Raw genomic sequence first — 24934 nt, forward strand, 5'->3', positions numbered from 1 at the left:
CCAGGGCAGGGGACAGCACATGACCAAGGGTACCAGGGTCACCCATGGACAGGGGTGACGTGGGGGGACAAGGTCAGTGGGTGGCATGGTGGTGCAGGGATAGGGGCAGGGTTAGGGGTGACAGGACAAGGGTGGCACAGTGACAGGACCCAGGGGAACGGCTTTAAGGGTGACACAGGGGAGCAGGAGCCATTGGGGGCGCTCAGGCTGACACAGAGAGCAGGAGGTAGATGATACAGGGGGACAGGTCCCATGGGGGTGACACAGACATTAGGAAAACAGTGACACACAGGCAGGATCTTGGAAGGACTGGCCAGGGGAGGGAGGGGTGACGTGGGGACAGGACCCCTGGCAGCAGTAGTGTGGGCAATAAAGGGGCAGTAGCTCAGGGCACAGGGCAGGACCCAGGTGAAGGGCACGGGGACAAGACAGGACACAAGGCAGGATGCTTGGGGGATGCAGCCGTGGATGCTGCGGGAGTGACAAAGGCAAGACCCATAGGGGACATGGGGGAGAACGTGGAGGACAGGGGTGGGGCTGAGGCAGGGGTTGGGGGGAGACGGGGCATCCCGGGGACACGGGGCAGGAACAGGGGGTATGGTGTGAGATCCAGGGGGAGGGAGCTGGGCGTGACCCTGGAGGACGAACGGAGGGACAACGAGGGACAGGCAGCGTGACTCGGGACACCTTCAGGGTGACACGAGTGGAGGGGGTGGTGGGGGTGGTGGGGTAACACGCAGTCAGAGCCCGGGGGGGGGGGAACGGGACAGGGAGACCTGGGGCACAGCTCGGGGGTGGCCGTGGGGACAGCCTGGAGCGACCCGACGTGACCCGTGCCACAGCCCACGAGCGACCCCCGGACCACGGCGGGGGTGACGTAGCGCGCTCCGGGCCCCGCCCCATGACGCGCTGCCGCGGCATGGCCATATAAGGGAACGAGGCGCGCTAAGCCCCGCCCCAGCAGAGCCACCGCCAGGTCCCGCCCCGCCCCCAGCCCGGCGCGGAGGGGGGCGGCGGGGGGGCACCGGGACCGGAACGGGGGGGGGGGGGAACACTTGGGGGGGGGCAGGGCAGGAGAAGGGGAGCCCATGCGAAGCGTAGGGAGGGGGAAAGTGGTGGGGCACCGGCAGCAGGGAGGGAGGGGGAGCTGCTGTGGGAGGAGGAGATGGGACACGGGGGGGGGGCACGCCGGGAGCACGGCGGGGGGGGAGGGGGGGGCGATGGTGGGCCCCCCAGGGGTGCAGGGAGCACCAAGACCCTGGAGCCTCGGTGCTCCGGGGCAAGGGGCGGTGGGTACCCCTGGGCAATGGGTGTCCCGGGGCTGGGGGCGGTGGTGGGCACCCATCCCCATCACACAGGACCCAGTGCTGCTCTCACGCCTTTTTATTCCACCCCACCATCCTTCTCCCCCCGGCCCAGGGGGTCCAGGTGGTCCCTAGAGCAGCGTGGCCAGCTCGAAGGGCTCAGTGCAGCACCCGCGGGGGCCCAGCTGCTGCCGAGCCACCTCCCTGTGGCGTCGGGACGTTGCCAGCTCCTGGCGCAGGGCCGTGCTGCGTTCCGACGGGCTACCCGCCGCCGCCAACGCCTCCACCGACACCGAGCTCACCGGGGAGGAGGCGTCGCCGGGCTCTGCGGGGAGACAGGCAGCATCCAGCCCAGCTGCGTCACCCGCCCCTACGGCCACCCCCAGGGCTGTGGGCGCCAAAGGGCCCTGCCACCCCCTTTTTACCAATTGCCTCGCCCTGGGAAGGATTGGGGACAGGCTCAGGGGGCCGTGACGGTGGGGGGGGTCTGGGGGTGCTGTACTCACTTTGCCGCTCCAGGTCACGCAGGGCGATGGTGGAGATGGGCCGGGGAAGGTCCCCGCTGCGGTAGAGCTGCAGCGCCTCGAGGAGGTCTGACTCCAGGGCAAACTCTGCGTCCCACTCGTAGTTCTCATCCACTGAGGTGTTCCTCCTGTGGGGACAAGCATCAGGACAGTCCCCACACAGCCACCCCAAGGGATGTGGGGATGCAGGGGGAAGCAGGCAGCAGGCAAAAGGATTGGCAGGGATGCTGTGGGGAGAGCTGGGGTTGTCCACAAGGGCAGGGATGGTGGGGAGGCCATGGGGGTGTCCCCAGGGAGCAGTGGCCGGTATGCCACAGGGGCTGGGAGGCAGTGAGACGGCTCCACGCCACAACACCCCAGCCAAGCCCCATGGGACAAGCTAAGAGCTGCCTCGGCATGAGCTGGCTCATCCCTGGCACCCTGCCTGCAGCTTACCTCTTTCCAGCACCGCTGAGGGCTGGATCTGTCCTCACCCTGCCTTCCTCCGCTGCCGCTGAGCCTCCACTGTGCCAACTGCCCCCATCCCCAAGGGGGGAGCCCAGGCAGTTGCCCCCCAGGGATGGTGCCAGCGAGGGGGGCCGCAGGAAGGAGGCGCTGCCCCGGCCACTGCTCTGGCTGGTCAAACTGCCCCGCGGCAGCTTCTCCAGGGGGGCAGGATCTGGGGGCCTGCCCGGTGCCCAGCCGGGCTCTGTGGTGCCAGCTGAGGGCACAGCTTCAGTCCTGCAACTGCCGGTGGGGAGGCGGTGAGCTGGCTGGGTGGGGGGCCGCGGGCCAGCCCCAGGGCTGGGGGAGCCAGGCCAGGCAGCGCTACCAGGCAGCGAGGCCTTGGCAGGACCCACCGGCAGCCTGGGGGGCTTGAGGAAAGCGGTGACTGGAGGGGAGGTGATGTTGGCACGTGTGTCAATGCAGTCCGGGCAGAGCGTCCGCCCTGTGTGCTGCAGGGAGCCCCCAGCCCCTGGCTGGACAGGCGGGGGGCTGTCGGTGGGCTCTGGCTGGCCAGTGGCATGGCTGGGCTCAGGCGGCTCCTCCAGGGGTGGCCAGTCGCCATCGACGCACATCTCCTTGAAGAAGGGCAGGCTCAGGTACTGGAGGATCCCGCTCTGGGCTGGGGGTCCAGCCAGCTGCCGGCTGGGACTGGGGGATGCTGGGGGGCCGAGGGGTGGCTGAGGGGAGCCCTCGAGGGTCAGCGAGTCCCACAGGGTGCTGGCAGTGCTCTGGCAGGGCCTGGCGCTGCCGGGGCTGTTCCGCAGTTCCTCCACGGTGCTGTAAGGCAGAGTTGCGGTGGAGGTCACAGGGCTGAGGTTGATGATGCACAAAGCCGCGGCCTCATCCACGGGGCTACTGCTGCCGTAGCCAAAGTAGCGGCCCTGGCGGTAGCTGGCAGCCCGGGCTCCCTGGTGGGCCCGCCCTGTGGGCCGGGGGCGCAGCAAGACCCCCTTGCGCCAGATGGGCTCCTCCTCCTCCTCTGCAGGCAGCTGGAGGTAGGGCTCAGGCTGCGGCCCTGGGGGGTCCCGCTGGGGGTACGGCTCTGGCTCAGCATAGGGCAGTGCCCCGAAGTCACTCTCCTGCAGCCGTGTGTCGGTCTCCACCACGAAGCGCCCGTCAGGGCCACGGCAGATCCGCTCCAGGGGTACATGCTCCCCAACGTGGCTCTCGTACATGGCATACTGGGAGCTGGCCCCGGCGATGCTGAGACCCAGGCTGGTGCCAGCCTTCTCACCCCACAGCAGTGTCCGGCGCAGGCTCCGGTAGGGAGACGGCTGCAGCTTCAGCTTCACAGTGCTGTCTGGGCTACCAGAGCCACGAGAATTGCTGTAAGGAAGAAGCAAGGCACTGCAGCACCCCTATCCCAGCCCTAGGCTTGTCCAGCTGCGCCTGTGCTGGGGGTGAGCTCTTGCTGGGCATCTGGCAGCAGCTACCATGACTCTGCAGGTTCAACAGACCTGCTCCTGTGCTTTCTGATCCTTTCTTCAGCCACAGCTCCCCAGAGGGAGCACCCTGGGGGAACCCTACCCCACTCCTAACACTCCCTCTGTGGCCTGCCCTCAGCCAGTGGCGGCAGGGGGGGCTGTCACCCACCCTGTCCCTGTTCAGTGAGTGAACGATGTGGAGCACAATGAGACAGGGAGGGAGCATGATGGGGAGCATGGCAAAGCATGACTTACTGTGGAGGTGGAAGCTTCTTGCTGGGGGAGAAGACGAGTGGTGGATCTGGAAGGTCATGAGAATACAAGGGGATCACACGGCAAGCAACTCAAAGTGATGATGAGGAGACAGTGGCACCACGCAGCTCTGCTACCACCCCTGGTAAGCCCCCAGCCCTGGGCTGGCCTGTCCCCTCCCCGGACACCAGGTCCTACCGCCCTGCACAAGGTGCTCTGAGCTCTCCAGGAGCCCTGGGATCCAGGTACCTGCACCCAGCCAGCCGCCTCCTACCTTGCCTTCGCTTCTGGATACGGGCAGCACGCCGGCGGTTCATAATGCAGGCGGCCATGGTGCTGAAGATGACAGCCAAGCTGAGGAAGCAGATCCCCCCGATGACCCCGGCCAGCACTGGCTGTGGAAGGAGCTCCGGCAGCTGGGTGCGAGACGGATACACCTCCATGCCTAGGCCAAACAGGAGACGCTGTCAGAGGCTCGGTTATCTATGGAGCACGCCAGCAGAGCGGGCACAGCCTCCCTCACGTCACCAGCACCACACGGATAAGCAGTAAAGCCTCGTTTCTCTTGCCCCTCGGGACTGGCCTGCCTGCAGGCAGACCTGTTCCCTCTGCCATGCCATGAGCAGGGATGCTCTGTGCAGAGCTCTCCTGCTACTTGGCCCGTGAGACTGAAGTCACACTGGATCTGCAGGGAGCCTTGCTCTGGGCACTTCATCCCCTGGTCTAGCAGCAGGGACACTTGGAGGTGGGAGCAGCATGAAGGAGTGGCTGTTTGGGAAGATCCTAGACCATGCTGGGCACTTTACACCTCTGGCTTCTGTCCCCAGGGCAAGAAGAGCAAGTGGGTGGCAGGCCAAGTCTTACCTGCTGTGGAGACATTCACCGTATTGCTGGGGTCGCTGATGTAGCTGCCAGCAAAGGCCACCAGTCGGAACTCATAGAAGGCGTCCTGGGGGAGCAGAGGGCCATTAGCGTTGGCATGATGTCCAGCCAAGCCTCAGCCCACACGGCTGTAGAGCTGAGTGGCTTTATGGCATCACCAGATGCCCCAGCTCCAGGTAGCAGCAACACAGGACATCTGATGCCCTTCCTTGCTGCCTACCCCCAGAGCTGCCCCACAGCCAGGGAGCACCCAGCGAAATTCCCACCTTGATAAGCCCTGGCACGAGGACCTGGGTCTTCGTGCTGGGGATGGAGCGGTCCAGCACCTCCCAGCCACCCTTGTCCTGCCGCAGCTCCAGCGCGTAGCCGCTCAGCGCCACCGAGAACTGAGCTGGGGGGTCCCACTGCAGCAGGACCCCACGCACAGTCTCGTTGGCGGTCAGAGCCTGTGGTGGGGACAGGAAGACGCGCATGGTCATGGGCGGCAGCTCTGGAGGCACTGTGGTCACTGGGAAGCCTGAGGAGAAAGGGGATGCTGGTGTTGGAGCTGATGCGGGGGGCAGCAAGTGCTTGAGGGCTCTGGGGGGGCGACGGCTGTTTTGGGGAGCACACAGGCCCCCTCTTACCCCTGGGCACGGAGGTGACGATCTGGCTGAAGGGTCCACTGCCCAGCTTGTTCTGGGCCAGGACGCTGAACTGGTAGCTCACATCTGGCTGCAGATTCTCCACCAAGAGGTGCTGAGACCCCACCGGCACTGAGAGTGACACCCAGTCCCGATGGGCCCGGGGTGGATGCTTCACCCTGAGGAGATGTGGGACTCGTGAGCCCAGAGCTGAGGCCCCAGGTGGGGCACCAGACCCTGCCCACAGCAGGGACTCACAGTGGTGTGTACCAGACGCTGAACCTCTGGAAATAACCTCCATCAAACCCTGGCTCCCAGGAGATGTTGGCTGCCAGCAGGAGCGGGAGCACAGAGACATTGGTGACAGCGTGAGGACTGGTACCTGGCAGGGGAAGCAGAGAGAAGACCTATCAGACTGGGCAGCTCCGACAACAGTCTTGCAGGGCCTTTCCACCTGGTATTGTCCGCCCCAGAGCAGCCAAGCACCCATGGGTGATGCCTCCAGGGACCAGTGACTCACCCAGCACGTGGACAGAGGTGGAGGTGCTGACACTGGCCACCTGGTTGGTGGCCGTGCACTCCCAGACCCCGTGCTGCTCCTTGACGAGTGGGCGGAAGATGAGGCTGCCATTCACATCCACCTGGGCGCCGCTATTCCCTGTGCTGCCTACCTGCACGGCGAGGCACGGACATGCTGATGGTGGGCAGCCACCCAGCCCACCCCACTGCAGGGCTCGGACGGCTGCTCTGCAGCGACCCTGCAACACAGCCCCTTGGGGAAAACGGGACGTGATGTGATCCACCACCCTGGGGCTGCTGAGGAACCGAGGGGCAGGATTTTGCCCTGGTTTCTTACAGGGCAACAAAAATGAAGTGCCCTGAGCCCCTTCTCCCACAGGAACCAGGAGAGATGGGATCTTGCAGCATCTGCGGGGACATGGACACAGGGCGTGCCGTAAAGGCATGGCCCAGAGGCCCAAAACAGTGTCCGCCTCCTAGGAGGGCTCAGCTGGTTCCCCAGAGCAGCAGCTCCTACCTTCAGCCAGGTGACAGTTGGGGGGGGATCCCCATGGGCCTCACAGGGGACCACCAGCTCCCGGCCCACCTCCTGGAAGTATTCTTCCTTGGGGCGCACTGTGAAGGCAGGGGGGTCCTGGAAGACAGGTAAGCATAGAGTGGGGCTCGGCGGCAGGTGGGATGGGGTGCAGACCCGCTGCAGGGCAGGCCGACGGGCACGCAGCATACCCAGGCTTCTCAGCAGAGCGGGGTGGGAGCAGCTTGGCTCGGGCAGCGTGCCCACCTGCCCCGTCTCACCTTCAGCAGCACACGCGTGGGCCGGGACTTGCCAGCGGTGCCATAGCTGTTGTACGGGGTACATGTGTACACTCCCAGCGCATCGTCGTTCCCCGTTGCAATAACGATGGAGCCGTTTGGTCTCATGGACCAGCCGGGGAGCTAGGAGAGGAGGCTCGGGGTCAGGACGAGGGGCTCGGGAGGGTGAGATGTCAAGGGAAGGCACAAGTGATGGTACCTTGTCCAGCTCCAGTGGGCGCCCATCCCTTGTCCAGCGGACGGAGAGCAGAGGGGGATTGGCCCTGGTGGGGCAGTGGATTACACCCTGCATCCCCTTGGGCAGGTGGGTTTCTGGGAGCATGGTGGTCACCTGTGCTGGATCTGCAAGGACAAACAGGGTGCTGAGGCCTGCGTGAGGGTGGCAGGGGGCTGGGGTCCCTGTGGCAACTGAAGGGGCACCCCTTTCCCACCACAGCCTGCGGAGACCCCCTCAGTGGATGGCTCAGCAGGGCCTTTTCGCAAGCAAAGCTGGTGACAGCGTGGCCGAGGACTGCAAGGGGCTGCAGGGCTCCTACACAGCACTGTGATGAAGGCTGAGGCAGAAGGCGGCTTCCACAGCCCGTTGCTGGGGATGCAAGTGTATTTGCCAGCATCGTCGGGGGTTGTTCGCTGGAGCAAGAGACTCCCATCCACGAGGACACGGACCCGAGCCTGGAGGCGGCTGCAAGCAGAGGGCAGTGGTGAGTGGCACGGCTGGGACTGTCCCCAGTGTCCCAGGATGAGTGAACCCCGCCGCCATGCACCCAGCCACCCCATTGTGCTCAGATCCAGGCTCTGCAGGGCTACAGCAGCCTGCTGGCCCCAGCACCACTGGCAGGAGCCCCCCGCTGCCTCAGTGCCATCCCCATCCCTGCTGTACCTGACGTGGAAGACGTTGCTGCTGCCCTGGAACCAGGTGTAGGTGAGGTTTCCTGGGTATGCCTCTGCCTGGCACACCAGAAAGGCATCTTGGGAGACGTTAACGGTGACATTCTGGGGTGGCACCACGATGACGGGTGGCCCTGCAGTGTGGAGCAGAGGGGATGGTGAGGGCTGAGGTCAGGGGACGGCCCCAGCTGCTCCCAAAGCCTGTCATACCTGTGCCTGCCCCAAAACCAACACCCACGTCAAGGCTCCCTCCATGCCCTGCAGCAGCACCCTGTGGGCTGGCCCATGTATCCAAGGCCAGGACAGCACCCACCCTTACCCTGCACAAGCACGCGGGTGGTGTGGGTGATGACGCCCTCCTTGCTGGAAGCATGGCAGGTATAGGTGCCTGCGCTGGCGCGCTCCACGACAGCGATGCTCAGCGTCCCGTTCCTCACCTGCAACAGCACCAGGCGCGTGGCACGGCCACCAAGGGACAGAACACCCTCAGGAACATGGCACCGTGGGCAGGGCCGGTGGCAGGAGATGGGTGCCACCACAGTGGGGACAGGTACTCGCTCTGCAGCCAAGCAGAGTCGCATTGCTCTGCACACCTCGCTGCCACACGAAACCCTGACCAAGTTGGGGGACACATCACAGGGGGGTAACCAGTGGTTTGCTGTCCTCACCTGCACCGTGTTCCCGCTCTGGACAGCCAGGTCACTCCTCTTCCAGATGACAACAGGCTGGGGGTTGCCAACAGCCGTGCAGGTAAGGCTCAGCGTATCCCGGTCCCGCACCTCCACAAAGGCAGGGGGGGTCTCCAGGAAGGTGGGAGGTGCTGTAAAGACAAGTCCAGACCCTCACCCCGAGATGCAGCTCAGCTGGTCTTGGAAGACCAGTGGATCCAGTCCCAGTCCTCAGAGATCTTGGCTGGTGCTGGGCAGAGCAGTGACCGAGGGTAGGATCAACCAGTACCATTGACAGTGAGGTGGATCCAGGTGCCGTTCTGGAAGTCGGCGTCGGTGCTATGCCGGTCGAGGAAGAGCACACGGCACTCGTACCAGCCTTGGTCCTCGGCACGCAGGAGGTCGATGCGCAGCGAGGCGCCCTCCTCAATCCGCACGCGACCTGCACACCCAGAAGCAGCCGTCACGGCCAGCGCTGCTGGCTCAGGGGCAGCCGTGTCCCCGGGCCACCCACCTCCCCGGGGCGTCCGCCCACGCAGTACTCGCCCCCGCAGCAGGCTCATCAGCCTCCCTGGGGAACAGGGCCGACTGGCCCACTTGGCAGCAGCAGGGTCTGCCCACACGGCCAAGCCAGCTCATCCTCCTGCCTCAGCTGGCGCCCGGGGGGCTGGGAACCGCCACAGGACAAAAGCCAGGCGGCCGTGCTGCAGCGGAGGTTGGTCACACCAACATTTAGCACTGCACCTCCTGCTACTGTCAGAGAAACAGGGGAGGCCGTGATGGTGGGCTCTCCCACCCAACCCCGCGCAGTGGGACCTCATCAGGGAAGCTCCAGCCCCTAGCAAGGTGGGTCCCTGTGCCCTGAGCATTGCTCCCAGCAGCTGGGCAAGAGAGCTGATCCCACTGTACCCTCCTCAGCTGCCAGCCTGCTTGCAAAATCCTTCCCCACACCCTTCCCCCTTGCCTTTCCGGGACCGCTCCCCTGCAGCCTCAGATGCCCTTTCCCTGGGGAGCCCCCCCGCCGTCTCACCCTTAGGAGTCCTGCTAAGCCCCAGGCAAACCCGCACCATGCCCCCTCCCCACTGCACTGGGGGTGGGTATGTGCGTGTCAGGGCAAACCCCTCGCCCACCTCGCAGGGACAAGCGCTGCAGCCCCCTTGAGGGGCATGGCAGCAGGGGGCTCTCCTGGGCCCCAACCCCAAGCAGGCAGTGGCCCCATGCCCTCTCTGATGAGAAGGAGGATAAGGGCACAAAGCAACAGCGAGCACAGCCTTTTAATCCCCGGGGCTATTATCAGAGCCATAATCGGCTCAGGCGTGCAGCAGGCAATTGGCTCAGCTGCAGCCGGGGTGCACAGCCAGCAGCACCCACTGCCCCAGCACCCTGGGGCTATGTGCCCCTGACCCCGCTGCAGGCATCCATGGCCTGGAGAGCTGCTCCAGGCTAGGGATGAGGATTTAGCCCCAGGCGTGCCATTGCCTGTGGTGGTCTTGCTCCCAGCATGCTGTGGCAGGGCCACAGACGCAGCAGTGGCAGCACTGCATGCAGCTCTTGGCACTGGAGTGGCCCATGATGCTCCTGTCAACATCTCGGCGCTCCCCAGGAGCAACATCTTCCTGAAGAGTTTCCAACAAAGCAAGTTTGGCAGAACCGTCCCCACCCCCCAGTCAGCTCTGTACAGGAGCTCAGTGTCACGGGTGCTCACCACACACTGCCCGAGCCACCGGAGCCCGGTCCCAGCACCATCTGGGTGCTACTGGCAGCAGGAGGCTGCACCCACCAGACAAGCCTGTCAAGGAGGAGGAGCAGGAGCCACAGCGGTGGGACCGGAGCAGGCTGGTTTGAGCGCAAAGTCCAGGTGGTTGAGGGACAGGATCACACACCGAGTGCTGGGGCCACGCAGCGCTGTGCGAACCCAGCACACAAACACGTGCAAACCCTTCCCAACAGCGCCCGGAGCTCCTTCCGGCCACTGCAGCCACCCACCACAGCTCCCACCCCTCCTGCCTCCCCCCATAGCCAGCTCCAGCACAGACCCGTGGTGTCTCCTGCAGCAGCAGATGCTGGGGACAGACAGATGTATCTGGGTGCCTCTGGCAGCAACCCTCACTCAGAGCACAAAGCAACTCCCCAAGCAAACCTTGAAGACAAGGTGGGTGGCTGGAACAGTGAGAGGGATGGGAGCGTCCCGTGAGCAAAACACCCGTGGGACAAGGGGCCCACCCCCCCCCTCGCCCCAGAGCCGGGTCCCTCACAGAGCCCCAGGGAGCAGGGAAGCTGCAGGTAACCCTATCCCTGCCTGCAGCTGCCAGCTCACAGCCCCCAGAGCTGGGTGGGAGCAGCAGGCTCCTGAACAAAGGTCCCTTTGGAAGGAATCAGAAGGCCCTGGGGACACCCCCCAGCCTCCCCCTAATCCCCCGTGCTGGCCCCAGCCCCCTCCTCCTCTTCCACCACCCAGCCGATAACAAAACCTCCGCTGCCCTCCAGACCAGCATCCCCCAGTGCCTGGCAACCACCATTCAGAGGGACACAAAGGGGGCTGCAGCCCCAGCCGCCTGTGCTTGCTGTTGTGGATGGGGTAGCTGAGCAGGCAGCCAGGCCAAGGACCACCGGCCCTGCTCCAGGCCAGCTGATGGCAGGGTACAGTGGCCTATGACACTGTGGGGAACAGTGGCACCTGGGGGAGAGCTGACCCCATTTACCCCAGCAACCCAAGGGCTCTCACAGAGGTAGCTGCAGCCCACCCCATCCCCAGGGTGCCCCAAATTGTCCAAGGAGGGATGTGGGTGACAGCAGCAGGGGCTCCCCAGCCTCTCTGGGTGACACCTCATCTGCTCTGCCTGGGAATGGCTAGAAGCAGGGGCTGCCCTCGCCCTTATTTTGCACCCACAGCCCCTGCCCTTCCCCCCATCCTTTCCCAGCTCCCCAGAGGATTGAAAACAAGCCGCCCTGCTGCCATGGTGACAGCCACCAGCCCCCCTGCCCACCCACCTTGCCCTCATTACTGCCACCAGACCCCTTCCCCCAGCACATCCCCTCCAGCACTGATCCGGGAGCAGCCCACCCTGCTCCCACAGCCCCCCAGGGCTGCGCTGGCAGCAGGGACAAAGGGGAGGGCTGAGGGCAGCGCAGGCAGGAGCAGGCAGGATGCTGCCAGGCCCTTGCTGGGTAACCCGAGCTTCTGCATCAGAGGGGCCTGCGATGCTGGGCTCAGGTAACAGGAGCCCAGCCTGGGCCTCCTGCAAAAGCAGGTGCCTTGTCATCGCCAGAGGGTTTGTTGTCACCGTAGGTCCCACTGAGCCAGCTCGGGGCTGGCTGTGGAGCAAAGGCGTTCCTGCACACAGGCTGGCAGCGGGGAGAGGTCTGGGTGTGCCCTGAAATCGGCGTTCAGCACAGCCTGAGAAGCAGCAGCATTGCTCTGCCTGGGGCCAGGCAGGAGAGGGGTTGGCTCAAACCTCAGCCTGCCATGCATTTTTTTTTAGGCAAGGGCTGGTTTTGCAGCGGGGGAAGGCTCCTGACCTAGGCACAATCTGGCGCTCCAGCTCTCCCCATCCTGTCCCGTGGGAAGATTTCGTTGTGTTGCTGCCACAGGCTGTCGGGCTGGGCTCAGCCCAAAACACCGGCCAGCTGCCAGCCCTTCCCCCGCTCCCCAGCCATCCCCATCCTTGAGGGACGCTCCGTTGTCTTCACCTCCATGCTTGCAGGGATCCTCTCACAGGGATCCCTCAAGGTCTGGCACCACTTCGCTTTAAATATCCCGTAGAGACGAGAATATCCCTCTCCCACGCTACAGCCCTTCCCCAGTGCAGCTTTGCTCCAAATCCCAGCCAACCCAGCACCAGCAATTACTGGCTTTGCCAAAATCCGCTCCCCAGCCTCAACCTTCAAGCAACCTGCACAGGCCGAGGCGTCAGCATGGCAGTGCCTGGGCGCCTGTGGCCTCTGGCATGGGGCATCCTGGTGTCACCAGCCCCAGCCTGGCACGGCAGGCAGGACGGGAGAGCCAGGGCAGCGCGGCGGGCATTACCACCGTGCTGCAGCCTGGGCACAGGCAGGTGGGCACTCAGCTGTCCCCATTCCCAACTGGGTAGCGCTGGGGGAGGTCCCAACAGCCAAAGGCTGTGGTGATGGGAGCAAAGGCTGGCGTGGAGCCTCCCACCTGGGGAGCTTCTCCCACCCTCTGTCCTGGTGGGGATCCTGCCCGCTGCTGAGTTGGGCCAGGGGACTGCGTCTCCCCTGCAAGCTGGGTGTCCACATCCCTTCTGCCTGCTACTCCAGACATCCCTGGAGCTGCTGCACAATGAGGGGGCTCTGCCCTGCCACAGGGCCCTCCCCCAGTCCCACAACATCCCCTTCTGCCACCCGGGCAGAGGGAGAGCCCTGCGCTTCACCCACCACCCCGGGAGCGTGATTAATGCAGTCTGACAGCAGCAGCCCTCGGCTGGGGCCCAGCCAAGGAGAGCTGGGACGCAGGACACCGAACCAGCCTGGCCAGCCTCACGTGCTGCCCTGGGCCAGTCCCAGCCCAGGGGCTGGGGCCAGGAGGGCCTCCCAGGACCCCAAAGCCACCCACCGCTGTGGGACTTACCGATGTACTCTGGGTCCACCCGTGGCGAGTAGAACCCGAACTTGATGAAGATGGGGAGGACAAAGCCAAAGCGGACCCACTCGATCACGTAGAGAGGGGGACGGGCGTCGTGGGTGTCCAGGAGGTCGCAGCCCAGCACCGTGCTCTCCCCGACTCGCCCCACCACAGCTCGGGACTCGCTCTGGCCGCTGCCTGCTGGGACCAAGGCAGGGGAGCTGAAGCCCGCCGGCGGCACCGGACGGGACGGCACCCGGCTCCTCGCCTCCCCTAGCCGCGGACCCCCTTCCCAACCGGCGGCACTGGCCCCACTGCGGCGGGAGCGGCACCACGTGCACTGTCCCCGCCGCCACCCGCCTTCCGGGGACCCGGCACCGGCCCGACCGGCCCCGCCGGCAGCACCGGCCGCTCCCGTCCCTGCCCCGGGCTCCCCCGCCGCCCCGGCTGGGACGGTGGACCCTTACCCTCAGCACCAGCGCCGGCGAGCAGGCTGAGGACGGCGGCGCGCAGCCACCACCGCATAGCCCAGGCACCCCCTCAGGCGGCCCCGGCGGGACGGGACCGAGCGGCGGCGGGTCGCCGGGAGCCAGCAGTTGGTCACCGGGAGCCGTCGCCTCAGGGCCCGCGGACTGCCGGGCTCCACCGGGCTGCCCACGGCGCACCGGCCCCGGGCGGGGGGCGCTGGCGGCTCCACGTCCCGCCGCTCCTCATACCCGTCCCGCGGAGGTTCGGTCCGGCCCCCGGCGCCGGGCGGCCGCAAACAAACCCGCGGCTCCGGGAGGGGCCGCCACAGTCACCGCCCCCAGGCCACACCCCAGGCCACACCCCGGGCCCTGCCCCCGAAGCCCCGCCCCGCCCGTTGCCAAGGCAACAGCCAATCGCGAGCCCAACGCCGGGCGCCCCCGAGGCGACCAATGGCAGAGCGGGGCAGAGGGAGCCGCGAGGGCTGCTGGGAGTTGTAGTTCCGGCTGGCGGAGAGGGAGCCGCGGGCGGGGGCACAGCGCTGCGAGGTGCGGGGGTGTGCCATAGCCCCCCACCACCCCCCCACCCCCCGGGACACGGGCACGGGACGTGTGCGGGACAGGGTATGTGTGACCAGGTGTGCCTGCATGCTGCCTGGCCGGGAGCATCGGCAACGCATGGCAGCCACCCGGGGCTACTGCAGGCTGAGCCCTGCTCTGCGAGCTGTGCCGAGCCATGCCAAGCCCTGCCCTGCCATATCGCACCGTATCATTCCATGCCAAGCCACGCCGTGCCATGCCATGCCACGCCATGCCGTGCCAAGGTCATGCCAGGGCTCCTCACCTGCCCTTCCCCACCCCAGCCATCACCCCTAATCCCATCCTAAATGCAGCCCTGGCATGGCAATGGCCACCAGTGTAGTGTCCCCATCCCGCCAGGCTGAGCCAGAGCTGGGCTGCCCACCAGGCTGGGGGCTCCAGAAGGTATCCTGGGACAGGGGCTGACCAGGGAGGGGACACCTCCCGCATCCAGTCACCATGATGGAACCCAGCATCAAGGGCTGAGCATGGCAATGCTGAACTACATGTGTTGTGCTGGGCCCTGCTCTGTGGCACCGCCAACTCGTGGGAGCAGCGCTGAGCAGTGGCTCGGTGATGCTGGGGCAGACCTGACCGTCCTGGCCCCCCCTTCCCTGGGGCAGGGGGGTCTGTGGTCCCCCCCGTTGGCCCAGCCTGGCCCGGCCCGGCCCGGCCCCCTGAGCCTGGGGGACTATTAAGGACAGAGCTAAAGTAAGAGGAGTTAAAGCAAATAATTCTGTGGTTAAGCTGCTTTTCTGCATCTCATGGGCCCATGTGAGTCCTGCGGCTCCTGCAGGCTTAGGTGCTGCAGCTGGACGGCGCTGCCCCATCCCTGTTGTGCCCATCCCCATCATCTCCAACCCCGCCATCCCTGTCCCCCAGTGCAGGGCTGGGGCCCCCCCAGCCACCTGTGCCCCAGGCAAGGGGTGGAGGCAGAGGCAAGCACCCCTGGCAGGCCCACATCCTGGTGTGGTGTCACAGCCCACCAGAGCCACAGCATCGCTCATGGGACATGGGTGCTTCCTGAATCCCCACTGGGGAAGGGCCATGGGGCGCTGGGCAGAGCTAGGGGCTGCTTTCTACCCCCTGATATTTGGGGTGCCCCACACCCTGCAGTGAAGACCCCCTTGCAGTCCCCTCCTCCTGCTGTCCCGCACTGGTCCCATCCCAAACCCTGCAGGAGGAGACGGGTCCAGGACCAGGGTACAGCTGGGTACTACAGCTGCCCCAAGACAGTCAGTTGCCCCCAGCCATGGCTGTGAGCAGGGTACAGTCATCTGTCAGTGGTGCCTGGTGCCACCATTCTGGTGCTTCGTTCCTGAGAGAAGATGACAACATTTTGGGGTGTTGGAGCAAGGTTTGAGGGCCACGGAGCTGCCTGGCAGAGCCAATGGCTCTGCCAACCCAGGGCGCAGACACAGCGCTCATGCCCAGTGAGCACCAGGCACTCCCAGGCATGTGCCACATACCCGGGAACAGGGACGGTGATGCTTCTTGCACTTAGGATTTAAATGCCACCAAGGTTAGGAGCAGCTGAGAAGAGATTTTCAGGATTGGACTTTTGGACAGAGATGCCTAAATTCCATCTAAGCTTCACTTTAAGCATCAACGTCCCGGGCCAGCCCCCATGTGCTGACGTGGCTGCCACCTTTCACGTGGCGTCACCGCTTTGGCGGGCAACCAGCTCCACGGCCTGCCTGCCAGTGCCTGAAGCAGAGCCACTTGTGCTCCCCAAGGGCCGAGGCCAGGCAGAGACCCGAGAGCCAGGACCCCCTGCACCGCGGGGTGTGGCTGGTGACCAAGCCGGGTGGCACAGTGGGACGGCAGGGAGCCCAGCAGAGCTGTGAGCATGTGTGCTGCCCACCAGTTCCCCACACACAGCCCTGGAGAGAAGCCACAGCAGAGTCCTTTAATGCAGAAAAGGACAGATGGCAGCACCTTGGGGCTGGGAAAGGCCCTCCTCCTTTTTGGAGTGACCGTCTCCATTGAACCCGTCCGGCACACGCTGCCCTGGGGAGATGGTCACGCTCACGCCTCCTCACTGTCCTCTCCAGAGCTGTGGTGCGGCAGATCCCACGGGTGAGCTGGGCTTTGGGACCTGCAGCTCCCCTACTGCTCGCTGCAGCCGGCACACCACCTGCTGTGGCCCCGGCATGGCATGGGGAGCCCCTCCGGGGGGGGAGTGACATAGAGACAGGACTCCCTGCTGTGGGGCTGCACCTACCAAATGCGCTGGCAGAACTGAATCACGGCTTGCTCCTGCTCCCGCGTCTCGATGGAGCCAGGCCGCAGCCGCCGGATCTCCCGGATGGCATCGCCGCCACTCATCTTCTGCGCCTTCGCCAGGTAGCAGGCCAGCATGGTGCCCGTCCGGCCGTGTCCCAGCAGGCAGTGCACCGCCACAGCCTGGCCAGCAGCGGCACACCGGCAGCTGGCACGGGCACGGAGGGATGCGGGTGTCCCTGCTGTGGCCTCCCCCCGTGCTCCCCAGCATCACCCCTTGGTGTTGCTACCCTTGGTGTTGCCCCCTCAGTGTAACCTCTCCCTGGGTGTCATCCCCCTGCAGTGTCGCCCCCCTCTGCGCTGCCTTCCCAGTGTGATGTGCGCCCCGTCATACCTCCCTGCGGGCATTGGCCTCCTCCACCAGCTGCAGGAAGCTCTGGATCTGCTCGGGTGTTGGGGGGCTGAAGTCGGGCACACGGAGCCGGTGGAGCTGGACCGCGGGGCAGCAGCCGTGGTGCGGGGGTGCCCGCTCTGACAGCGACACCAGGTGCCGCACGCCCTGGCGCAGCAGGAACCGGTAGTGCCCCGGCTCCCGCGGCATGGCCAGGCCCGCCAGCTGCCCCTCCACCACCCACGAGAAGTTGGGGGGCTCCGATGCCCCCATCGCCTGCAGGGACCAGCACCGTGGGCCTGTGCTGCCGTGTTCCCTGGAGACGGCTGCTCTGGGGACCGTGGCCGGGACAGACCCCTGGGAGGCTGCTGCCAGCACCCCTGGGACCCCACCCACACTTCAGCCCCCCACAGGAGACCACGAGCAGACACCCCCAGGAACGCCGGGCCAGGCCCTTGGCACCCCCAGTTCAGCCCCCCCCCCCCCCCCCCGGAACTCCCTGACCGGGCCCCCAGGACCACCCCCGCGGAGGACGTGGCCAGGCCCCAGGACCCCCAGGACAGGCCCCCCTCCCCGCTCCCCGGCAGCCCGTTCCCGAGATCCCCGGGCCCGTCCCCCCGACCAGGCCCGTCCTCCAGACCAGGCCCGTCACCCCCGGCAGCCCCGCACCGGCCGGAGCCGCCCGTAGGCCGGAGGGCCCGGCCCCGGCCCCGGGCCCGGCCCCCCCGCGCTCGGCCCCGGCCCGGCCGATCCCCGCAGGCCGCCGCAGCGGGCCCAGGCCCCTCCCGACCCGCCTTACCGGGGAGGGCGGGCGGCGGCGCCGGAGCGTGGCCCGGGGAGAGGCTGCAGAGAGCGGCGGCGCGGGCTGGGAAGGAGCGTCCGTCAGCGGCGGGGACGCGCCGGCCGCCGGAACACGGGGCTGCGCCCCCGGGAGAGCCGGGACTGCACCCCCCCGGGGGAGCTGGGGCTGAACCCCCCGGGGGCTCCGGGACTGCATCCCCGGGGGAGCCGGGGCTGCACCCCCTGGGGGCTCCGCGACTGCACCCCCCGGGGGAGCCGGGACAGCATCCCCTGGGGCTCGGGACTGCACCCCCCGGGGGAACCGGGACTGCACCCTCCGGGGACTCCGGGACTGCACGCCCACGGGGGAGCCGGGACTGCACCCCCCGGGGGAACCGGGACTGCACCCCCAGGGGGAACCGGGACTGCACCCCCCGGGGGAGCCGGGACTGCACCCCCTGGGGGAACCGGAACTGAACCCCCGGGGCCCAGGACTGCATCCCCGGGGGAACCGGGACACGGGTCTGCACCCGCCCGGCCCCGGCTCTGCTCTGCGGCTGGGGGGTGGCGGCTGCCCAGTGCGGGGCAAGGGAGTGCCCTCTCTCTGTCCCCCTATTTCTCACTGGCCCCGGTGTCCCCGGGATGGGAGCAGGGCCCCTGGGCTGGCGACAGCCCCTTCCCCTGGTTTGTCCCCCTTCCTCTCCTGCTGAGCCTCGCCCTAACAGTTTTTCTGAGCCTGAATTAATTACCTGAGCCACGCTGAGTTTTGGTGGGCTTCAGTTCGACCCGCAAAGACCATTGCTGCTTTTCAAACCTACTTCATTTATGTGAGGCCAAGTGGCATTGGGGGGGATTACGCAGCAGGGAAAATGGGGGAGACACAGCCCCCATGGCAATTATGGCTTGCCCAGCGCTTGCCAGCCACCCCAAGTGAGAACGCAGGAGTGTACCAGCCCTGTGCTGTACACCAGGCATCAGGGCTTCAGGTACCCCTCACCCATGATCTTGTAGGGGAAGTTTCTCCAGCCAAAGATGGGGTCTTTGGTGGGGCTGTTTTGTGGGGCTGCCCTCACCCCGGAGGTGGAGATCCCTGTGTCCCACATGTACAAGGATGAGATTTCCCCCATGCCATGGTTTAACCCCAGCCAGCAACGAAGCCCCATACAGCCACTCGGTCACACCCCCCACCGCCCCCAGTGGGATGGGGGAGAGAACGGGGAGAGAATGAGAAGAGGAAAAGTGAGGAAGCTCATGAGTTGAGATAAAGACTGTTTAATAGGTAAAGCAAAAGACGCACAAGCAAGCAAAGCAAAACAAGGAGTTCATTGACTCCTTCCCACGGGCAGGCAGGTGCTTAGCCATCCCCAGGACAGCAGGGCTCCATCTCGTGTAATGGTGACTTGGGAAGACAAACGCCATCACTCTGAACGTCCCCCTCCCCCTTCCTCCTTTCCCCAGCTTTATACACTGAGCACGACGCCGTGTGGTGTGGGACAACCCTGGGGTCAGTTGGGGTCACTGTCCCGGCTGTGTCCCCTCCCAGCTTCTTGTGCCCCTGACACAGCATGGGGAGCTGGAAAAGTCCTTGACTAGTGTAAGCAGTACTTAGCAACAGCTAAAACATCTCTGCATTATCAACACTGTTGTCAGCACAAACCCAAAACACAGCCCCATGCTAGCTGCTACGAAGAAAATGAATTCTGTGCCAGCCAAAACCAGGACACCCCACAAAGGACTGCCGGGTGTCACAGCTGCCCCCAAAGGCGTCCTGCTCCTGCCCCAGCAGGATGGTCGCCTCCGCCCCCACTGTGTAGCCCCTCTGCAGCCCCTTGCGGGGCCAGGGCTTCCCGTTGAACCAAAAGCAGATGATGCTGGTGGTGGACTCCCAGCTGGCACAGATGTGATCGCTCACCGCGATGCTCTGGTGCATGCGGAAGGTGATGAACTTGCCTGGCTTGGGCTTGAAGAGGAGGGTCTCATTGTCCTGCACCTTGGGGGTGTAAGAGAAGAGGCTGTGGGGCCAAGTCAGGTCGGTGAGGAGGGAGAGGAGGCAGAGCCACACCTGCCCCATGGCACTGCCGAGCCCGGCCACTGGCACCTCCATGGTGAGAGCGAGCTGCAAAGCCACCATGCTGCGGATCTGGGGCTGCTCAGTGTTTGTGCCAGAGTGAGCAATGGTGATGTTTGCCCGTGAACTTCATCCCCAAGTGCCTGGAGACAGTGACCCACAGGGCTGTTTGGCAGTCTTGTGAGGGACCTGGGGCCAGTTTGCCTGCAGACCCAGTGGGTGTGTGTGGGGACAGGCGTCAGGGATGGGTCCCATGTCCCTGAGGGCTTGTACTGGGCCCCTGCCTGCTCATCCTTAATCACTTCTGCTGTTTCGTGTGTGGTTGGGCAGCACTGGAGCCAGTGGATCTGCGTCCTGCCCATGTGGGAGCTGGCTGTGAGGCGGCTGTGGGGGGTGTGGGGAACAGAAAGGGTGCCCCAGGCATTGGTGACAGGTCGGAGGTGGGTGCTGGTGCTTGGGGGGACCCTGCCAGGCTGAGTGGTGACCCCAGCCCTCCCCGGTTCTGTCCGAGCCCCATCCTGACAGAAGCTCCCTGGCTGGGGCACGCAGAAGGTACCTTCTTCTTGGCAGGTTGTAGAGGCGACCGGGTGATGGGGACAGGGAGGGGGATGGGGGGGCTGAGGCTGCCCCAGCCCTGGCCCCAGGCGGGTCTCATGGCCCCAGTGCCTCCCGGAGCCGGGGTTTCACCACCACATCGCCTTTCACCTCGTAGCTCAGGCTCTTCCAGGCCAGGATGGCAGGTGGCAGGCGCAGGGACTGGTAGGCAGCGCGCATCTTGTCCGGGGACAGCCCCGCGTCCCATAGGTAGATGTCGGCCAGCTCGCCTGAGAAGGAGTTGTAGACGTCGAAGCCGCCCCCAAAGGCGTCCTGCTCCTGCCCCAGCAGGATGGCCGCCTCCGCCCCCACTGTGTAGCCCCTCTGCAGCCCCTTGCGGGGCCAGGGCTTCCCGTTGAACCAAAACTCGGCAATGCCAGTGGCGGACTCCCAGCTAGCACAGACGTGCTCCCAGTCCCTGTGGCCCTCGGGGATGCGGAAGGTGACAAACTTGCCCCCCACATAGAACCGGTACTCGCTGGACTTGGGCTTGAAGAGGAGGATCTCGTTGTCCTGTGCCTTGGTGGCATAGGAGAAGAGGCTGTGGGGCCGGGTCAGGTCGGTGTAGGACCGCAGGCAGACGGTGAAGTTCTGCAGTGGCTGCTCGAGCTTGGCCCTCAGCACCACATAGGCATCACTGGGGTCCTTCCGGAAGATGAACACCTTTCGGTACAGGCCTGGGAGATGAGAGAGGGGATGTGGCGGGAGGTTGGGGTGTCCTGCAGCACCCTCTGACTGCCTCTGAGCCTTCCTCTGTCCCCCCCAGGTGACTCCAGGTCCCTGATGTCCCCTCTGCTGACCCCAGCCTTGCTCCAGCACCTTTCTGCCCTGCTGCCTCGGTTCTGGCATGAAGCAGAGGGTTCTGAGAACTGCTGCCACATCCCCCCTGGACCTGTCCCACCCCGTGCCGGCTCCCGTCCCCCAGCATTGCCCCTACCTTCCTGGGCCATGATCCCTGAGAGCCCGGCCAGGGCGGTGAGCCAGAGCTGCAGCTGGCCCATGGTTCTGGGCACTGCGGCTGGTGCTGGGAGAGGAGCCACCTCAGTGCAGGGCTGCCGCCCGCCGGGTTTATGGGCTGGAGGGTGGGAGGGGAGCTGCGCCCCCCCAATCCCATCCCTAGCAGCCCGGCACGCCCAGGAGGAGCAATTTCATGCTGTCATGCGGCCGTGCCACAAGACCCTTGGTCACCCGCCTGCGTGGGGCTCCCCTTGGAGCTGTGCCCCAGGCGCGTGCTCACCCAGGTGGTGGGGGCACCCCGGCTGTGTGGCTTCACCTCCGGTCCTCTTGTCTCACCCTCCAACCCCGGGCAAACCCCCTGTGGGAGCAACCCAGTTTGATCCCAGTTCATCCAAGAGGCATTAGGGAAGCTGCCCCTGGCCCCCTCGGCCCGATCTGCACCTCTGAGGCACGTCCCTGGGCTCTGCTCGTTCCAGCCTGGCCAAAGGGACAGAGCCTAGAGCTGGAGCCGTGGGCACCAGGTGGCAGAAGAAACTGCAGCAAAGCCGAGTGGCCAAAGGTCCTGTGTCCTCCGAGGGTGTCTGTGGTCTGGGCACCCTCTGAGGGCATCCATGCATCCTGCGAGCAGACGGGGCTGGCTCACAGCACGCTGTGCCCCCTGCCTGGGTGCAGCCTGGTTGGGAAGGGGGGGATTTCAGCTGCTCTGGGCTCCGTAATGATGGTGCTGGGCTGGCTGCTGGGCAGGGGGTCCAGGATGGGAATGTAGGGCTGTTGCATGGGTACGTTGGAGGGGACGGTTGGCAGGGCAACAGCAGGATGCTCTCGGCTATGGATGGCCCCCCCCCTTTATGGGGAGGATGTGGGCTTGTTCCTTACCAAGTCAGTCCCTCAATTTACCAGGGTAAATTTACCTGGCTTTACTCAGCCAGGGCAGCTCCTTGTGTACCACCGTGCCAGGCCCTGGATCCTGTGGGGGGGCAGGTCCCAGCCGCAGGCTCGCGCCCCTCCATTGTTCCCCCTCCAGCTCTCCGTCCACACCCATTTTGCATCCCATGTGCCTTGTGACCGCACGTGGCCGTCCCTCATGGACCATGGCTCAGATGTCTCCAGTGCTGGATATAAATCATCCCACTTCCCACTGACAGACTGCAGAGCTTCATTATGAACTTTTCCTGCTAATTTGGAGGCACAAGGAGCACACGCCTCCTGCTTCCCACCCCTCGGCCCACAGGAAACTGTCTGGAGGTGGTGGATGTCATCCCCAGGCCCCCCTGCGCCTCCCAGTCCCTGCCATTAACGGGGCAGCTCTGACAGACATATATATTGTGTATAATTCCCACTGGCTGGTCTTGGACATGACGCTTAGCTCAGCTCGCCAGGAGGGAGTGGAAAATCCCCTGTTGCTTCACATCACTGCTGCCCTTTCTGCCTGCTGAAATCTCCCCGTGGAGCTGGGAGGGCTTGGGCTGAGCCTCAGGGGTCCCCATGGGGGTGCAGGAGCCTGGGGCTGACACCCCCCCTGGGGGCTTGGGGAGATGCTTGAGGGGCTCCAGGGCTATCTCTATTGAGCAAATCGGCGTGTCTGGCCCCAAACAGTGGGCCTGAGACCCCAAGGAAGAGATGGAGGGAGTAGAGGCACCATGCCTGGCACATAATGGGCCCATGCTGCCCTCCCCTGGGTCCTTGTGGGCAGAAGCTGCTGGGCTGGTGGGGAGAGGGGATGGTGCTGGGAGCGGGGGGGGCAGGGGCTAGTGTGAGGACCTCGGCCCCAGCGTCAGGAGCTCACTAGCTGCCACTCACTGGTGCCTGCCCGTGCCAGCAGAGCTGGGTGGCGAGCAGTGCTGTGGGCCCCAGGCAGCAGTGCAGCGCTCCCAGCCCCTCGCTCAGCCCCAGCACATAGTCGAAGTTCTCGAAGGTGGCACAGGTGAACTGCAGCAGCTGAGCTTGCAGGAGGAAATCCACAGCCAGTGCCACACCGTAAGGCACCCAGACTCCAAAGAAGAGCCAGCTCACGCCGATGCCTGGCTTCCAGCCCACCCTCAGCCGTGGCATGGCCAGCATGGCCACCAGCAGCCCTGCTGGCAGCAGCAGGAAGAAGCAAAGGCAGAGGGAGAGGTGCAGCAGGTACACTGGGGAGAGGATGTCCACGCTCCGGCGGATGCAGGTTGTCTCTGGGGCCGCCACTGTGCCGCTGGTGAGAGCTGCTGGTATTGCCAGCAGCAGCGCCCCAGTCCACACAGCTACAGCCAGTCGCCAGCTCCGGGGGTCCCAGCGGCACCAGGCGGTGCTGCAGGAGCTGCTGCCCACCAGTAGCCCCTGTGCAAAGAGGCTGCAGTGCCACAGCAGGTGGGTGAGCCTGCACAGCCCTGTGCCCAGCCACCAGCCCTGGCTGATGCCCACCGCCACCGGCAGCAGCAGGGTGGCGAAGAGACCCATGGCCACTGCCAACTGGGCCACAAGCGCTCGGCTCTGGGGCCAGCCCCAGGCATGGGGCCGCTTGACCAGTGCCACCAGCAGTGCCCCAGTGCCCAGGGTGGCTATGGCACAGGTGACAGCCAGGAAGGTGGGGGCCACGCGCTGGAAGAGGGGACAGTACTGGTTGTGGCAGGGCGCAGCATCGTAGTCCAGGAAGATTGTATTGTTGTCATTGTAGGAGAAGTTGCCCATGATGTCCAGCAGGTCCAGGGAGTTTTTGCTCTCCAGGACGCTGGGGCTCTGTGAATGAGAGCAGTGGGTGTCAGGCAGGGACGTACCTGGCCAACTGCAGGTGCCTATATGCCACGGCATTGCTTGAGACATCCCCTCTGATGGGCTGCTGTCCCACTGCTGCCGGGGGATCCACGTACAGCCCCGGTACAGGTTGAGCAGGGCGATTTATGAGGGAGGGACACGCTGCGGGAAGGGGGGAGGCTGCCTGCAGCTGATACCTCTGGGGTGTGGGATTGTCCCAGGCTGGCCCTGCTGTGCATGAAAGCACAAATTTTCTTACAGCCTCAAAGGAGGGTTGCAGACCCCAGTGCATGGGTGCAAGCGAGTGTTTGCAGGCAGTACCCACTGCAAGCTGTAGCCCTGCTCACCCCCGTGTACCCACGTGGCCCCAGCCCTTGCGTCCAGGATGGGAAGTTGCTGGGGAAAAGCGGCAGGGGAGGGGAGAGGCACTCACCACTGGGATGCAGTTGCCCATGATGTGTGTCCCAGGACGGCACCTGCTCCTCTCTGTTCAGGATCTCCAGTGGGTGCTGCGCGTGGCCGCTAACGGTCAGCTGCGTGTGCTCACTGCAGGGCGCTGAGCCCAGCGGGGCACGGTCCCCAGTGGGCACCACGTACAGCGGGGCACGCTCTCCAAGAGCGGTGTTGCACAGTGGTGCCTGCTGCACTCACTCTCCCTCGGGCTCCACTCCTCCCACTGGAAAGGGAGGTGAAGGACTGCGGTAACGAGATAAGAGCTGCCTCGGTAATAGCAGCCCTCCCAGCCTGGCAATCCCTTTTGTCAAGGCCTGAAGGAAACAGGCGGGCCACTGCTGCCGGTAAAGTCAGCGAGCTGCCAGCACAAGCCTGTAATTTCTCAGGCAGGAAACAATCACTTCTTCGCAGAACAACTTACATTAATTAGCAATTGTATTTACAGGCATCCTGGCTCTGAGGACGCTTCTGTTGCTGGCCCGGACTCAGCTGTGTGCCATTTTATCTCAGGGATGCCAGCTGTGTGCAAGCCCAGATCTGGGGTAGAGGGTGGCAAGGCATGTCAAAGATAACAAGAAGGGCTTCTTTAAATATATCAGCAGTACAAAGAAGACTAGGGATACAGTGGGCCCCCTGCTGAGCAAGGAAGGGGCCCTGGCGATGCAGGATGCAGAGAAGGCAGAGTTACCGAATGCCTTCTTTGCCTTGGTCTTTACTGCTAAGGCTGCCC

The 24934-nt window shown here is 65.1% G+C and overlaps 5 protein-coding genes across 10 annotated transcripts in view; all 5 read right to left on the reverse strand.

Annotated features, from left to right (window-relative positions):
* Positions 1-1368: 1368 nt before the first annotated feature.
* On the reverse strand, positions 1369-13764 carry IGSF9 (immunoglobulin superfamily member 9). 2 transcript variants are annotated; one of them, XM_075075158.1, is made up of 20 exons: positions 13433-13764; positions 12972-13166; positions 8673-8825; positions 8384-8535; positions 8035-8152; positions 7708-7849; positions 7364-7509; positions 7027-7169; positions 6810-6950; positions 6532-6648; positions 6016-6166; positions 5754-5877; positions 5499-5674; positions 5139-5389; positions 4855-4939; positions 4265-4435; positions 3994-4039; positions 2264-3640; positions 1811-1956; positions 1369-1629 (listed from the first exon to the last, which is right to left on the reverse strand). In XM_075075158.1, the coding sequence occupies exons 1-20, from the start codon at positions 13488-13490 to the stop codon at positions 1436-1438; spliced, it is 4086 nt and encodes a 1361-aa protein (XP_074931259.1). In that variant the 5' UTR covers positions 13491-13764; the 3' UTR covers positions 1369-1435. The 2 variants fall into 2 exon arrangements, with proteins under 2 accessions (XP_074931259.1, XP_074931260.1); XM_075075159.1 differs by having other exon boundaries at positions 12972-13163; positions 13433-13763.
* A 2139-nt stretch (positions 13765-15903) lies between these two features.
* Positions 15904-17634, reverse strand: DUSP23 (dual specificity phosphatase 23). 4 transcript variants are annotated; one of them, XM_075075070.1, is made up of 4 exons: positions 17422-17634; positions 16626-16673; positions 16233-16414; positions 15904-16064 (listed from the first exon to the last, which is right to left on the reverse strand). In XM_075075070.1, the coding sequence occupies exons 1-4, from the start codon at positions 17617-17619 to the stop codon at positions 16037-16039; spliced, it is 456 nt and encodes a 151-aa protein (XP_074931171.1). In that variant the 5' UTR covers positions 17620-17634; the 3' UTR covers positions 15904-16036. The 4 variants fall into 4 exon arrangements, with proteins under 4 accessions (XP_074931171.1, XP_074931170.1, XP_074931169.1 ...); XM_075075069.1 differs by having other exon boundaries at positions 16626-16790; XM_075075068.1 differs by having other exon boundaries at positions 16626-16898; positions 17422-17590.
* Positions 17635-18361: 727 nt separating this feature from the next.
* Positions 18362-19533, reverse strand: LOC142048268 (serum amyloid P-component-like). Its single transcript, XM_075074984.1, has 2 exons — positions 19133-19533; positions 18362-18530 (listed from the first exon to the last, which is right to left on the reverse strand). Exons 1-2 carry the CDS (start codon positions 19531-19533, stop codon positions 18377-18379), a joined length of 555 nt encoding a protein of 184 aa, XP_074931085.1. The 3' UTR covers positions 18362-18376.
* LOC142048265 (cell adhesion molecule 3-like) overlaps positions 18659-24934 on the reverse strand; it is a 34727-nt gene continuing 28451 nt past the window's right edge. The window contains exons 1-2 of one of the 2 annotated variants that reach the window (XM_075074981.1): positions 21002-22197; positions 18659-20741 (exon numbers count right to left, since the gene is read on the reverse strand). In XM_075074981.1, coding sequence (XP_074931082.1) covers positions 20122-20741; positions 21002-21065 — 684 coding nt within the window. In that variant the 5' untranslated portion in view covers positions 21066-22197 and the 3' untranslated portion in view covers positions 18659-20121. Of the gene's footprint in view, positions 20742-21001; positions 22198-24934 lie in introns of those variants that run through there. The other variant, XM_075074982.1, reaches the window with a different exon arrangement.
* Positions 22335-24766, reverse strand: ACKR1 (atypical chemokine receptor 1 (Duffy blood group)). The gene is made up of 2 exons (XM_075074983.1): positions 24185-24766; positions 22335-23736 (listed from the first exon to the last, which is right to left on the reverse strand). Exons 1-2 carry the CDS (start codon positions 24203-24205, stop codon positions 22807-22809), a joined length of 951 nt encoding a protein of 316 aa, XP_074931084.1. The 5' UTR covers positions 24206-24766; the 3' UTR covers positions 22335-22806.

Source organism: Phalacrocorax aristotelis, chromosome 25 (assembly GCF_949628215.1).
Source record: "Phalacrocorax aristotelis chromosome 25, bGulAri2.1, whole genome shotgun sequence".
In the NCBI taxonomy this organism is placed as follows: Eukaryota; Metazoa; Chordata; class Aves; order Suliformes; family Phalacrocoracidae; genus Phalacrocorax; species Phalacrocorax aristotelis.